This window comes from Ammospiza nelsoni, chromosome 3, assembly GCF_027579445.1.
Source record: "Ammospiza nelsoni isolate bAmmNel1 chromosome 3, bAmmNel1.pri, whole genome shotgun sequence".
Classification (NCBI taxonomy): Eukaryota; Metazoa; Chordata; class Aves; order Passeriformes; family Passerellidae; genus Ammospiza; species Ammospiza nelsoni.
The window spans coordinates 59,966,190-59,981,053 of record NC_080635.1 but is presented as its reverse complement, the minus strand read 5'-3'; the positions used below and the strand labels follow the sequence as shown (position 1 = coordinate 59,981,053).

General features: G+C 42.5%; 1 protein-coding gene across 1 annotated transcript in view; it reads left to right on the top strand.

Annotated features, from left to right (window-relative positions):
* Positions 1 to 3,208: 3,208 nt before the first annotated feature.
* The window catches only part of ENPP1 (ectonucleotide pyrophosphatase/phosphodiesterase 1), a 52,544-nt gene continuing 40,888 nt past the window's right edge, over positions 3,209 to 14,864 (top strand). Inside the window, exon 1 of the mRNA XM_059467342.1 lies at positions 3,209 to 3,394. Within this exon, the coding sequence (XP_059323325.1) occupies positions 3,209 to 3,394 (186 nt within the window). The remainder of the gene's footprint in view (positions 3,395 to 14,864) is intronic.

Below are 14,864 nucleotides of genomic sequence, written 5' to 3'. Positions count from 1 at the left end.
TGATTCAGTTACTGCTGAAGCTGGCAGATGCCCTCACTTCCTCAAAGCTTCCTCAGTCTCTGTTGAAATGGCAGCAGAAAATTTTTGGAATTTAGATTTGCAACCTCAGTAACCTCTGCTATTAATTTGTTGCACAATGATGTCTTTTGTCACAGATTTATTAAAATGGTATTGACTGCTATTTAACAACTTCACCCCAAAGAGACGAAGCAGATGTGGATTTTTGAAGGTTTAGTATTGGGAATATTTTACCTCTTCCCCCAGTATTCAATAGATTTTTTCAGATATATTTGAAATATTCAGTGCCAGAACTTAGTCCTTTTTGGTTTTCCAGACTTGCTTGTCTAGAGCACTTTGACATCCTGTCAGTCAGCTGAAACAAGCTTACTTCTCACAGTTAGGTTAATTATTTTCCATGCTGGTTAATTATTTTCCATGCCTAGCCTGAAGTACCTTGACTATTTGTACTGTCACAGAAAGAAATTACAAAATTTATGCTGTTTTATGAATATTTGTACACAGAAGAGTAAGTGTTAAAGAATAGTTAATGGTTAATGAATGAACAACTCAGAAGTTAGCTCCAGCTGCAGAATATCCTTTCTTTCTATGGAAAAGGAAGATACCTTTTTGTCTGCAATGTAGTTATACATAATTGTCATTGAATCATCATTATACAGTATGCATTGTTCAAATTTTTGAGTGGGTGACACTTTGGACAGGAAAGCTTTCTATTTGAATTAAAATTAATAACAATCTCTTTCTACATGCAAAAACAAGGAAATAAATAATGAAACTTAATTTGTAAAAAAAAATGGAAGTTTTAATTTATCTTTTTTTTTGTTGTTTGTCAAAAAAAGCATTTACTTTCTTGCCGTTGTTACTGGAAATGGAAAAAGAAAAGATTTGAACTTGATTGCAACACACACATGATTGCAATATCTTTTCATATTTATTAAAAAAAAGTGAGGGTCCTACTGCCACTTGAGCTATTATTAAAGCTACATTCACTGAAAAAACCCAAAACCTAAACAATTTGACTATGTCAGTTTTTATGAGAGTTTTAAAATTATTGCACAACCAGTATTCAATTTGCCAATTTCACATGCCAAAAGCCTTGACCGTATAATAAAGTCATCTCCTCAGCTGGACAGCTGTTTGAAATGCCCCATTAATGTAATAAATGAGATTTTTAATGTAGGCTCAAGGGCTTACTTATCACAGTTTGTGTTGCCTTTCTCTTTCCTATGTGACCAAGTGAAAGATTAGGGTAGAAATTCTCAAGACGGCACCTATGGCACCTCATCAGATGACAGCAGGGACGTGGGAGCAGCCCTCAGTGACCCTCAGCATGCTGTGAGCTGCAGCAGCACTACAGACCTGCAGTAATGTACATGCTGCATCCTGGCAATTATTCTTAATGGGAAGTTGTACTGACAGCTTGTTCTTGTGACTCAACTGAAATAGAAAGCAGAGCAACAACACTTCAACAGGGATCAAGATCACTTCCAAAGGAAATTTTCATTTCACTGTAGCTATTTTTTAGAAAATATGGATTTTTGTCAGAAACTATGCAAGGGCCACTCCTTTCTGGTTACATTGACAGTTAAAATAAATCCGATATAAACTCCTGAAGCCCTAGGAAATCAAACCCACCCCCCATTAGAACTGAAAGACTAAGCCCAATGTCAACATACATAAATGTATAAAGTAAAAAGACTTAAAAATTATGGAGAATGAGATACTTTTATTGATTTTAAGCTTAGTCATACTCTGCAAGTCTTGATGGTACTCAACCTTCACAGATCTATTACAGAAAGGAGGAATGACCCACATCTGGAAACAGCCCTGCAGTTGGGGTTGTACCTACATACGTGGGGTGAACTGCCTTACCCCATGAACAGTCAGGGTGTGTACAAACACCTCTCTTGCCAAACAAGCAGGGCTGAATTTAGTGGGAATGATTGGGAAGTGGCATCTTGGAGCCAGATGGTGCCAGTCCCAATAAAAGGCCCTGAAGGGCATCAAACATGGATTTCACCCCAATACCACCAGCCCCCTGAGCAGGGCCTGGCTTAGGGGCAATGAGTCCAAAGCCACAGAATCAGAAAATATGCTGAGCCGGAAGGAACCCACAAGGATTATCAAGTTCAACTCCTGACCCTGCACAGGACTATCCTCAACAGTCACACCATGTGCTTGAGAGCACTGTCCAAATGCTTCTCGAGCTCTGTCAGGTTTGGTGCTGTGACCACTTCCCTGGGGAGCCTGTTCACCCTCTGCATGAAGAACCTTTTCCTGATATCCAACCTAAACCTCTCCTGATACAACTTCAGGCCATTTCCTCGAGTCCTGTCGCCGGTCACCACAGAGATCAGTGCCTGCCTCTCCTCTTCCCCTCACAAGGAAGTTGTAAACTGGGATGCTGTCTCCCCTCAGTCCCCTCTTCTCCCGGCTGAACAGACCAAATCACCCCAAAGGAGTCGCAGTGTCCCCCGGGCGGGTGATGACACCTCCGGCTGCGCTGCGCCCCCGGTGTGCGGGCTCTCGGCTGGCCCGATGCCCCGCGTTGCGGGGGTTTCTGTGGGCATCCCGCAGGCACTGACGGACGGCAGGGGAAAACCTCCTCGGGAAGGGGCGAACAACGGCAGGCAGGGACGGAGGGAAGCACCTTGCGAAGGCGACCAGCAGCCGGCGGCGCTCTGGGTGCAAACGCGCACTGGGAGCTAGGTGCTTGCTTCTGGCAGCACCGGGAGCGGCACCGGGAGCGGGACCCCCGCCCCCGCGCACACCTGTGCCACCGCCGCCGGGCGGCTTCGGGAAAGCCGCGCCACCGCCCCCGCCGGGGACCGGGCAGCGGAAACTTTCTCCGCGCTCCCTCGTAAACACGGCCCGGCGCCCTCCCCCGGACACTATTTCGGAGCAGCGCCGTGTCCTCCGGCCCCGCACCGCCTCCCGGTCCGCAGGGAGCGCGGCCGCGCCCGCCCTTTACCTGCAGGGAGGGGTCGGGAAGCGGGGGGCGGCCGAGCCGGGGTGACCGAGCGAGGCGGGAACATCCCGAGGGAAGGACGGGAACATCCCGCTCCCTCCTCCACGCCGCTGCCGGCGGGGGAGCGGGGGCCGCCGGTGTCCGCGTTCCGGGCGGGGCGGGACCGGGCCGCGGGCTATTAATAGCCGTGTCCGGGCGGGCGGCGGGCAGAGCCGCGGGACCATGCAGGGGAACGGGCAGCAAGCGGGCAAGGGCCATGAGGACCACCTGGACGGGGTAGGGGCGGCTGATGGCGGGCTGCAGACTGCGGCCGTGCCCATGCTGCCCGCCATGGAGGTGGCCGAGGAGCCGGAGAAGCCTCCGGGCGGCAAGAGCAAGGATCCCAACACGTACAAAGTGCTCTCCCTGGTAAGGGCCGGGGCGCCGCGGGGCCGGGCGGGCGGAGCTGGGGCTCACCTCGCCGGCGGGAGCGGAGAGCGGCGCGGCTGGCGCAGGTGTTTCGCCCGTCTCCAGGCTTGGGGAGATGGGAGACGAGCCCGTGGTGGGACCTCAGAAGCCTCTCGGCGTTTTGGAAGAGGGTGACTGCCTTGGGCAGCACGGGCTCCTCGGGATGCCCGGGGCAGCAGTGCTACGGGACGGCTCCGTTCGGGAGTCAGGACCGTGGCATTGCGTATAGACAGCGACCTGCCTCGGAGAGAGATTCGTAACTCTTGATTTACTCTTTTGACGGCCCTCAGCGTTGAATCTTTCAAAATTCTTTTGTGGTGTCAATGGTTGTCTCGTCTTTCATCATGTGGTTTTAGGTGTTTGCTGCAGGGGGGACACCAGGGAAGGCAAAACCCAGTTAAAACAGGAAAATATGGCTGGACAAGCTAAAAAGAGTTAAAGAGCCAAAAGGACAGAGGAAGTGTAAAAACTTGCCTTTCTCTGAATTCGAGCTACCGTGGGTTGAAAGTTTGTCTCCAAGTGCTGCTGTGAGGCACTTTTGGCCCTTGTTCAGAAGCCCCAGCAGCCAAAGCCATTGTTAGCAGGTAGGTCACTTTCCAGTTTTAGCTATGCTGCTGTATTATAATTATCCTCTCCATAGAGATGTGAAAATAAGACCTTCCAAACTGCCTGGAGTAATCATTATGAGGCTAAATTCATTACCAAGGTGAAAGAATTATGGTGTTCTTGGAAGGAACCTGTCGTGGAACTGCAGCAGATGTCACTATGTATGTATGCATAAATAGTGCTCTATACATTGAAGCAGAAATGTCAAGGTACCTATCCAAATTTAGTGATATCTTTCTAATCTGGCTACCTTTTCAAATGATTCATCCACCCATATCATTGTGACTACAGGTTGGTCATACTTTCTAACATAGCAGAAGGTGAATTATGTTTCTAAGTTTGTCAGAATGTTATAAGAAAAAAAAATTCATGCAAAGGTCCATGGTAGCTTCCATGCAAAAACTTTTTTTGGCTACTTTTCTGATGAAATGTCCCCATAAGAAAAGGTTGTGGTTACTCGCTAGTTTCATTGTCTTCTGGGGAGATTAAGGTTGTGCTATAAAAGCCACTGCAGTTGGATGGTGAAAACAGCTCAGCTCTTTTCAGCCTTAGAACCTAGTATTGCTGTCTTGAGCTTTTTAGGCTCTAATGCAACAAAATTATTAGAGATGCCCAGCCACTTAGAGACCGGAGTTGAGCACAAGTTAGTGTTTGCAGTTATTTATTCTTCTGAATTAAGTTCTTTTTCCCAAATGCCATTCATTGAGAACTGGCAAAAATTTCCTCCTGTGCTCATGAAAGTGTCAGAGTGAAATATGTCATCTATACAAAAATAATTTAAAAATTCTAAATATTTATGGCCATACACTATTTTTTGGATGACTGCAAACACAGATGATGTAAGATATTCAGTGAGAACTTGGAAAACTTTCTAAATATTGCAGGTGATACTGGATTGAGTAAAACAAGAATGTGTTTAACCTAAAAATGTCAGAAAGGTGCAAACTGGAGTTGGAAATGCTAGTTTGTTCTTTCTCAGAAACTGATGCATTGATGATATGCAAATATACTAAAAAAGTGAGTAGACTTACCTGCTTGATGTTTGTAGTTTTATAGTAATGTGAAACTATTCAACTGTCCAGATGTAGGTAAATCTAATTTGCCTGCATTTATCCTGGCTGTATGTGCTATTGCCTCCTTTATTTATGTAGATAAAAAAATCCCGGAAACGACTGCTTTCAAGTGAGCTTATGTTGAAATTTTCTAAAAACTCATTAATGCATTTCTGCTGATTAAGGAATACTTGAATCTGTCTTCTTATTTTTCTGGAAAGCTGAGACTGGACTGCATTCTGCTCTTCCTTCACAAGTGCCTGCCACCTGCAGATGTGTGTGCAGTTTGTGAACACAACCTCAACATTCCCAGCTCTTGTCCACAAGCCAACCTTATCCTATCACAGAGCAGCTGCTGCTGCTGCAGAGGGAGGATGCCACAAGTGAGGGGTTTTACTAACCCACAGTGCTTCACTAAGCACCTAAAGCCACCATTCTATTTACTGTCTTGCCAGTTTTCTAAGCTCAAACTTCTGTCCCTCAAAGCCCAGTGAGCTGTCTGTCTGTCTGTAGTCTCTCCAGGCTGTTGTGTGAGTGAGCAGTATGCTGCTGCCCAAGAGCAGCATAACCTTTGCTTATGCTTGAGGTTTTCCCACTTGCCAGGAGCTCAGGCATTGCATTTTGGTCTGATTCATTCATTCCATTAAAATAAATTTTTCCATGCCAGTCTAACAGCTGAAACATTGAGAGAAATTAAGTAATAATGTAGGAGAATGTTTCTTTTCAACAGCTTCAGACTTCTTGTCAGAACTGGAAAACTCATTTAAACTGACACTTTTGTTGGAAAAATTCTTAAGGAGTTTTGCAGCCTGAGGATTCCAAAGTAGAAAAAAAAATACAAAAAAAATCCAGGTAAGGTTCAGACTGAGACTTTGGAAGTGTGTTAGTCTCATCTAAAGAGTAACTCAAGCATTTCAGATTGCATAAAAATAATAAATTGGGAAGTTTAAAAACAATGCTGTGGAATGCACTTAATATTTTTATAGTCTGTAAGCTTTTTCCCCCTTTTTTTTCATTAAGGCTGTCCAGTCTTTTTTATTTTTTTTTAAGGCACATCCTAAAAACTAGCCAACTTCCAACACTGGGCAAGAGATTGAACTGAAGACCTCTTCAGGTCTCTTCTAGCCTTATAATATCATAAAATGGTTTGGGTCTGAAGAGATCCTTAAAGATCAGCCAGTTTCAACTCCTCTATAATGGGCAGGGACACCTACGCTAGACCAGGTTGCTCAAAGCTCATCTATTCTGGTCTTGGACCCTTGCAGGGATGGGGTATCCACAGATCTCTGGGCAATATTTTCAAATGTCTTGTCACCCTTACAATAAATAATTTCTTCTCAATTTCTAATATAAATATACCTTCTTTTAGTTTAAGGCCATTTCCCCTTGTCCAATCACTATGTGCTCTGTAACAAGTCTCTCTCCAGCTTTTTCATTGGCCCCTTCAGCTACTGGAAGGTGTTGTAAGGTCTTGTCAGGGCTCTCTCTTCTTCAGGTTGAATAGCCTCAACTCTCTCCACCTATCTTCACTGTGAAGAGGTGGTCTACCTCTCTGTGGCCCTCCTCTGGATTTGCTTCAAGAAGTCTTAAGAATTCCTTTTATGCTGAGGGCCCCAGAGCTGGATGTAGCACTCCAGGTGGGGTCTCAAAAGGGCAGAGTAGAGGGGCAGAATCCCCTCCCTTGACCTGCTGGTCACACTTCTGTGGGTACAGCCCAGGATGCAGTTTACCTTCTGGGCTGTGAGTGCACATTGACAGCCTGTGCCCAGCTTTTCATCTACCAGCACCCCCAAGTCCTTCTCTGTAGGGCTGTTCTTAGTGAGGCCTTCTCCCAGTCTGCACTCACCTCAGGGATTGCCCTAACCCAGGTGTAGCACCTTGCACTTGTTGAACTTCATTAGCTTCTCGTGGTCCCACTTCTCAGGCTTCTCCAGGTCCCTCTGGATGACATCCCATTCTTCTGTTATGTCAACTGCACTGCTCAGCTTTGTGCCATCTGCAGACCAGCTGGGGCTGCTGGGTCACATTGGGCTTCTCCTCCACTAACAGCCCCAAGTCTTTCTCCTCAGGGCTGCTTTCAAACCAGTCTCTGCCCTGCCTGTGCTGGTACAGGGATTTAATGCAGGGGCACACACTTGGCCTTTGCACAGTCCCACCTCTCAAGCTTGCCCAGGCCCCTCTGGGCGGCAATCCCTTCCCTCCTGTTGATGGCACCACACAGCTTGGTGCCCTTGGCAAACTTGCTGAGGGTGCCTTGATCCTGCTGCCCATGTCAGTGACAAAATGCCCAGCAGTGCTGGTCCCTATGCTGACCCTGAGGAAGGCACTCCTCACTGGTTTCCACGGGCACATCAAGCCCCTAAGCATAGTTCATGAGTGTGACCATCCAGCCAGTTCCATGTCCCTCTGTCAAATCCATGTCTCTCCAGTGTAAAGACCAGGATTTCATGCAGAGCATGCCAAATGCTTTGCACAAGTCCAGGTAGATGATTTGGGTTTGTTCTCCCTCCTCCACCACTGCTGTAATCCCATTTTAGAAGGCCACCAAATTTGTCAGACACAGTTGGCCCTTAGTGAAGCCACAATAGCCATCGCCTTCTTATTTTCCATGTACCTTAGTGTAGTTTTCAGGAATATCTGCTCCATTATTCTATAAATCTGGTTTCAGTCATCCATTGGCTGCTATATTAAGCTTTTATGAGTCATAAACCCCTATTTATCATAAATAGAGACAATCTCTGCCCAAGGGAGAATTTCTGTTGCCAGTTCATATTTGCCATTGCTGCAGTCAGCAAAGAGTCTAAGTGTAGAAAAAAGATCTATTGGATGTAAAGATATTCTGTATGAGACCTGAAAGGTTTTCACCACTTCATTTGAAAATAGCTCATAGCTGCTGTCTTTGGGCTCAGGCGGGGAAAGATGGGTGTGCTATGTCAGGATTTTGGAGATAACAGTAGGTTTGTCTGGTTTTGTTATTTGGTTTTTTTTTCCTCCCCATAGATGAAGATGTGGGAACAACCTTCTTTTACTATTATTGGGAAGATTGTATTCCTGTTTGGTTGTTTTCATGCTGATGGTTTTCCTCTTAAAGATGTTTGAAGGTACCCAAACATTTGTATAGATTAGTACTTTAAAACAAAATTATTAATGTGTATGCATATTCTTTTTTCGATAAAAAAGGCAGAATATGTATTTAATTACCCAAACCCTGTAATTTGGACTGTGGTTATTGACTTCAGCTGACTTCAGTGTGGGTATTTTTGTGGGTATCAGTCAGTTCTCAAGCACTGGATTGAAGGATGCTGTTGTCTGAATCGGAGAGGCCTGGGTGCCATGTTCAGTCTTTAATCTATTTTTGGCCCTCAGCAAACCATTCAATTTCATCCTTTTTTTGTATTATTTTGCTTTATGTGGCTTGTAACTTTTTCTTTATTTTTCAGTAGGGAAAGGTGGTCCTTGCTGAAATTACTTGCTTCCATGGCAGTGCTGGATTGAGTTTAGATGGGACTTCTGAGATCCAAGAAACACCACACAGCTCAACAGTAATATTAGAGTGACTGTTGGTGACTTAAATTTTTTTGGCATTAAATATCCCTTGGTGAAATGTGAAGTAAAGAATGATGGTAACAAGATTGCCATATTTTAATAGACTTTGAAGCACTTTCAATTTAGAACTATTAAAAGAGTTCTTGGCTGATCTCCAATATCTTAATAATTTGTAGGAAAATCTCTTCCAATGCTGGGAAACAAGGATGCTTTACAGCTGTCTTCTGCCAATGTTAGAGCTCTCCAGCTTCAATTGTGACTTGGTTTAAAGTCTGAACACAGGGTGTTTGACAAAACATTTTTTTATTGAGTTGCAGTTGATATTGCTTAAATGCATTAATTAGAATAAAATTGTAACTATACATATAAAAAATAAAGACATTGTTACCCAATTTAATCCAGCAAAAAAAGTTTGGGGTTTGAATTTAAAAATCATTATAGCTGAATGTTTTGCTTCAGTCTACTCACTTTTTAGGGAAGACTTTGCAAGTAATTCTCATTATATGCAGGGAAATGTAACCCCAAAATTTCTTTATTGCCCTTCAAGTGGCAATTTTCCTGCTGGGTATTGAAGACAAAAGTCATAAACTTGCTCTATACAATAAAAAAAAATTAGAAATTTTAGCTCTGAAGAGTTTCCATGTTTAATTTGTATTCTTGCTTTATTTACACTTCATAGAGTTAGTTGGCATAACCTATCCTAAAAGGCAGAAGCTATGTGAAGTAAAAAACTATTGTCCAAAGAAACACCTGCAGGAATTAAGTCTTTCCATTTAGTTGGGGATTTTGAAGTATAGAATAAAAGAACCCAAATCAAGCACCAGTGAACACAGACAAACAAAACCCAACACCAACTGCAAAACCAAAACAACAACAGAGGAAAACAGCTGCCCAAATTCCACTTTTATAAAAATCTTCACAAAGGGAGACTAGAGACCATCTTTGTTAAAAACTGTAATCAGAACTCAGTTTAAATTTTATTGCCCAGCTGGGTTGGACTTGGATACACAATCAAGCTTGATTGAAGATTGGCCAAGCAAACTTCAGCTCGCTTTCAGCTGGGTAGTTCAGGTATGGCTTTTAGCATCAATAAAACGACCAAATAGTCTTTTCTGTAGCTGAATTGGAGGATTTAAGCCACGCAGGAGGTTTCAGTCACCCCTTGGAATGCAGTGTGTGTGGATGCTTCTGGCTGCCTGGACTACAGCTGGAGTGCAAATCTTGGTTGAGGCTGAAGCACCCCCAGCTGTGTGACCGGTGCATCTGTCAGTGCTGCTGGCTGGCTGGATGCCTGAAAACAGGCACATTGGCCTAGGAATAGGAGTGGAGAATGGCAGTGTAGATTAGGCCGCAGTGTCCTTGGCTCAGCCCTTTGGTCCATTCAGGCAAAATGAGTGAATTGGGTTGTGATTGGTGTTGTGTGCTCATATTCACTGCTCCAGCATTCAGAGTTCTGGTGTAATCTGTGCCTTAGGGTTTCCATCATGTTTTTTTTAATTTTGCAGTAATGTTTGCAGTAAATCTTTGCCTACCTGTCAGGCACCAGGTGAAGGCAGGTCATGCTGGAAGAGAAAGTAAAACTGTATCCAGTTGTGGCAACAAGCCAGTGCCCTTATTGGAAAGGGACAGTCTCGCTGTGTGTGAGCCAAGTGAGCACAGTGGATTTGGGGACACCAACCAGGTCTAAATTGCCAGATGAGTCTGTAATGGTAAGAGAGGTCCAAGGTAAGATAAGGCAGGCCTGTGAGTTTGGGTCAAAGGAATAAATGGCCAGGATGGACTTGACTGCAGTGTGGCTGTACCAAATTCCAGACAGGGCACAGAGGTAAGGCTGGCTAAAACGAGGAGAGTGACTCTTCGAGGCTTTCTCTAGCTTTTTATTGAAGAGCTATCATCAAGACTGATTGAGATCTCCCAAATAGTACTATCAATAACTGAACTAATACCAGGGAACACATGGCCCCAAGCACAGCCAGCCAAATTCCTGGGAGGAGTAAGGCAGCTTGTGTTCTGAACACCTTCATATGGTTCTGTAAAACTCTTGGATACTAAAATAATAAAGAACACAGTTTAAGTGGATAGGCTTCCTGTAGTAATAATTTTGTCTTGAATTCAGAACAACTTAGGTACTGCCCTAAAACTTGGATTTCAGTCAAGGCCAAAGATATAAAAACTGTGCAGGGCTTCCTTCCAACTCCTGCTCTTCAAAAATTTTCCTTTGCGTTTTTTTACTGGTATCACTGGAATTATACAGAGTGAATTGTTCTGATTTGACTTGCAGTGGAAGCTGTGTTATTGTTCCCTCTGGCTGAAAGGAGGAGCAGAGTAAATAAAGGCTTTAAAAACATGAAAGATAGGAAGATTTTCTCACCTTGGAGCTGAAAATAGAAATTAATATATTGGCAAGTATTACTGTGACCTATGATAGAATTTATTGATGTACTGCATCATAACAGTGTCCCATTTGAATGAAACAGTAGCAGATGTGGTTTTAAGAGAAGCTATTTTATAATGCTCAATATTGGAATGATATTTTTACATTGTTTTGATGTACTTCCTGACCTCTTTTCAAAAAACACTTTCTGCACTGAAAAGCAAATAGTACTTTTCTGCATAGATGTTGCACAAGTCACCTGTATAAAAACTTTCCTGTGAGTTTATAAGGCAGCAGTGGCTTTCATGGTAAATGGGGTGTGATGGAGGATAAAGAAAAGTGGCATAAGTAAGGATTTTTTGCAAATGAAATAATGTTTAATTGTTTAACACAATAGGTTAGCTAAGGAGAAAAGGAAGGAATAAGAAAAAATGTAGTATTTGCGTTTCTGAAGAGAGTCAGTGAGCATAGCCTTGTCTCGGTTCTGCTGTGTAATGGCATATAGGCAAATCAACATACATAAATGCTTTCTAATGTGGTAGTCTGTGGATACAAGTTTGTGTTAAACACTGGTTGCTTTTGTTCCTAGAATAAAAAAAAGTGTTGTAGCTTCTTCAAGAAGATCAATAATCCAACCTGACCATGTATATTTCATTTCACTGTTTAACACTGGTAAATGGGCCAGTTCCAGAACCTTCTTCTGGCTCAAATATGTTTCCATGTTGTGAGGTATCAAAATTTGATAGTCTGCTTTTTTTTATTTTTTGAGGGGCTATATTCAAAAGGTGCTGAGGTAAATAATGCCCTCTTTATCATCCCTTGTCTTTGTTTTGGGAAAATGGTCAAAGGATTCAGGGCTGAAGATGAGTCTGTGATCGATATCAGTGTACTTAGTAAAGGCTTATAATGAATAACTGAAATTGTTTGATTTGATCTTAAAGGTCTTTTCCAGCCTAAATGATTGTATGAAACCTGATTTGCCCTACATTCTTCTCATACTGCTTGTGGTTCTGCAATTATTTCACACTCCTAATAATCTTGTGTTCTACAGGATTTCTTCACTTATTCTTTAAGGTCATTTTGTCTTCCTGGGGAAGTTAATATTGCTGTCATGGTGGCAGTTGTAACAGTATCTGACAAAGAAAAATGGATGTGAATATAGGTTTACTTGGTATATTTTGTGGTATAATCAGTACCCTGTAGAAGCCGCCCCCTCTGTACTCTGTTCTTGTCACAACTCTCATGACAGTAATCTAAACTGGAAAAGCTTTGCCTTCATTCTTGAAAAGGGACATCTGGAATAGAAGGGTGTGAAGATGGCTCAAGGCCATATTTTGAGATCCAATTTTGCTTTTATTTATGAGTCAAGTGCCAGTTGTTTGTAAAACAAATTTTAGTTGGTATAATTACTGACAGTTTATTTCCTTTCTATGCAGTTGTGCATTCATATGTGGTTGCCACTAAAGCGGATGACATGCAGTGGGCTTTGTTCTGTGTTCTTAGTCTGCTGTGTTGAATAAAAGAATTGTACTTGAAAGTACAATGTTTACTTTTTTTCTCATAACATGAGTTTTCAGTCCTCTTTTCCTTAGGTTTTTACAAAAATCTACTCGCTGATTAAATAGTAGAGTCAGCTGCTATCTGCTTTTTGTCAATTGATGTTTTATTTCCCCTTCTTCTTGGCTAGCATATTGTTGCACTTTAATTATTCTCTAAATTCTCCCATGATCTTAAGTGCAGTGAAAAAGGTAACAGCTGGGGTAAAGCTTTGATAACAACAGCTCAAGTGTTAATGACTTCCAGGAGAGTATGTACCTTCACAGTTGGGCAAGCAACAAATAAGAAAAATATTTTAAATTCCAGCTGACTAGCTGACAGATGCTAACTCTTCTGTCTTTTGGTATCTTTTCATTAAAAGCAGATGCTGGAATAGTTTCGGAAGGTATTAGAGAGCTATATAGTATGATGATAGTCTTCTGCTGATAATTCTCTAATGAGTGAAGTGCTATCACTCTGGTGAGCTGTGTGAAGGCTTTTATAATACCTTACAGTGGCTCAATCTACCTTAAAAACACTCTTGTCCTTTGAATGGCCTTTGGTTGCAATAGCACATAATAACAGTCCTGAGAACATTCAATAGAAAGAATGAGAGTAGACGTCCTATGTGCCTCTTTGAGGAAGAAAAACAATAATGCCTGTGCATTTTCATGGTAAATAGTTCTAGCTCTCAAAACGTTTTGGGTGTTATCTCCAGCATTTTGATCCACTGACTTCAGAATTAGTCACCTCCCGTATCTTACAACAGCCAGGACCTGGGAGCCTCAGCAATTCTCCTCCTGCTGGCCTCTACGAGTGGAATGTAGATCAACAGAATCAAGTCTTTGTAGATCATAAAAATATTTACAAATGTGGAAAGAAGAGATGACTGGTGCAAGAAGGAGGTGGTGCACTTGGTTCAGTGCTGATTTATTTTTTTTTTTAGGTGATTTACTAAAGTGTTACTTAAGTAGCTGCACTGGTGTGACTGAAGTATCTACCTCCTTTCAGTTTATTAAACTTTATTAAGTAACCGCTGCTTTTGAATAAAACTGAGTTGTTGGCAAGGGGTTTATGCTGGTTTAAAAATAATTTTTACAAGCATGAGTAAGTGTTCCGCTGCCCCTGGCAAGTGTAGAGAAGTGTAGTTTTTTTCCCTTTATACAGTATGCTGTCTGCATTTTTAACTGTCAGAAGGTGACACTGTTCTTGCTTGAAATTTATTATTTGTTACTGTGTTCTTTACATTTTTGCAGGTGAAATTCTTTCTCGAAGATATTTTAGTGTTAAGGTTCAGGTCAGTCATCATCTATTCTAGGTGCACAAAACAATGAAAACACAGCATGCCTTTCGCAGATCCCAGTGGTTTTGGAAAATTCCATGGGTTTTCTTAATACTGGCATTACAGACCCTGTCTAGACATCCTGCCTTCATGGATATGTATGACACAACTGTGAGAACCAATCGTGGAGATTAGGATGGAAAAACATTATTTTGCATGGTTTCCTTGATAATTGCATAGTTGTTAATGGATGTGTCTTAAACCTTGGAGTGGCAAGTTTTGTTGGCCATGGAATACCAGGGATGAAGGAAGGGAGACAGAAAGCAACTGGGTACGTGGCAGGCAAAGAGTGAGGAAGATCAACACAGAAATAAATGTAATTCAGAATGATAATTCCTTAAAAGAAGTATCAGTACATTCTTTGCCAAAGAAAATATAGAATATAGAATACAGAATGAGGAGGGGCGTTGGGGAGGTGGACAGAGCTAGAGAAGAATGAAGAGAAAGGGACAGTAGTATCAACTGTGTAAAGGAGGACTAAAATTTGATAGGAAAGGTGGCAGTAGCTAAGGCCAGTGAGAGATTTCTTTGTGTGTCAGTAAGACTTGTACAGCTGAGGAGTCTCTTTGGGATCAGGTGTTCGCAGCCTGCATGCTTTGCTGACTCCAGCCCTTCCAGCAGCTCCCCAAAATTACTGCTGAAAAATTCTCTTCAGCTGCAGCTCTAGAGATGAGTGAGGGAAATTATTCTCCTCTCTAACCATGCTATCATATTTCCATTTGCCCAGCTCAAAATGAAAGGCTTTTGAAGTCAAAGGCTTTTGAAATGTTCTCAGGATTGCAGTTTTCCAGACTTTCAACCACCTATTCCCAACCATTATAATTGTTTACAAAGCAAAGCTTTTATTGCTTCCTCCCACGTAAAGGAAGCAGTGATGGGACAAAGATTCATCCCTAGATGACAATGTTTTTGTGATTCCAAAACAAACTTTGTAAAAATTATTTTTAAACCAAAAAAGGACATTTTCTTCTCTGC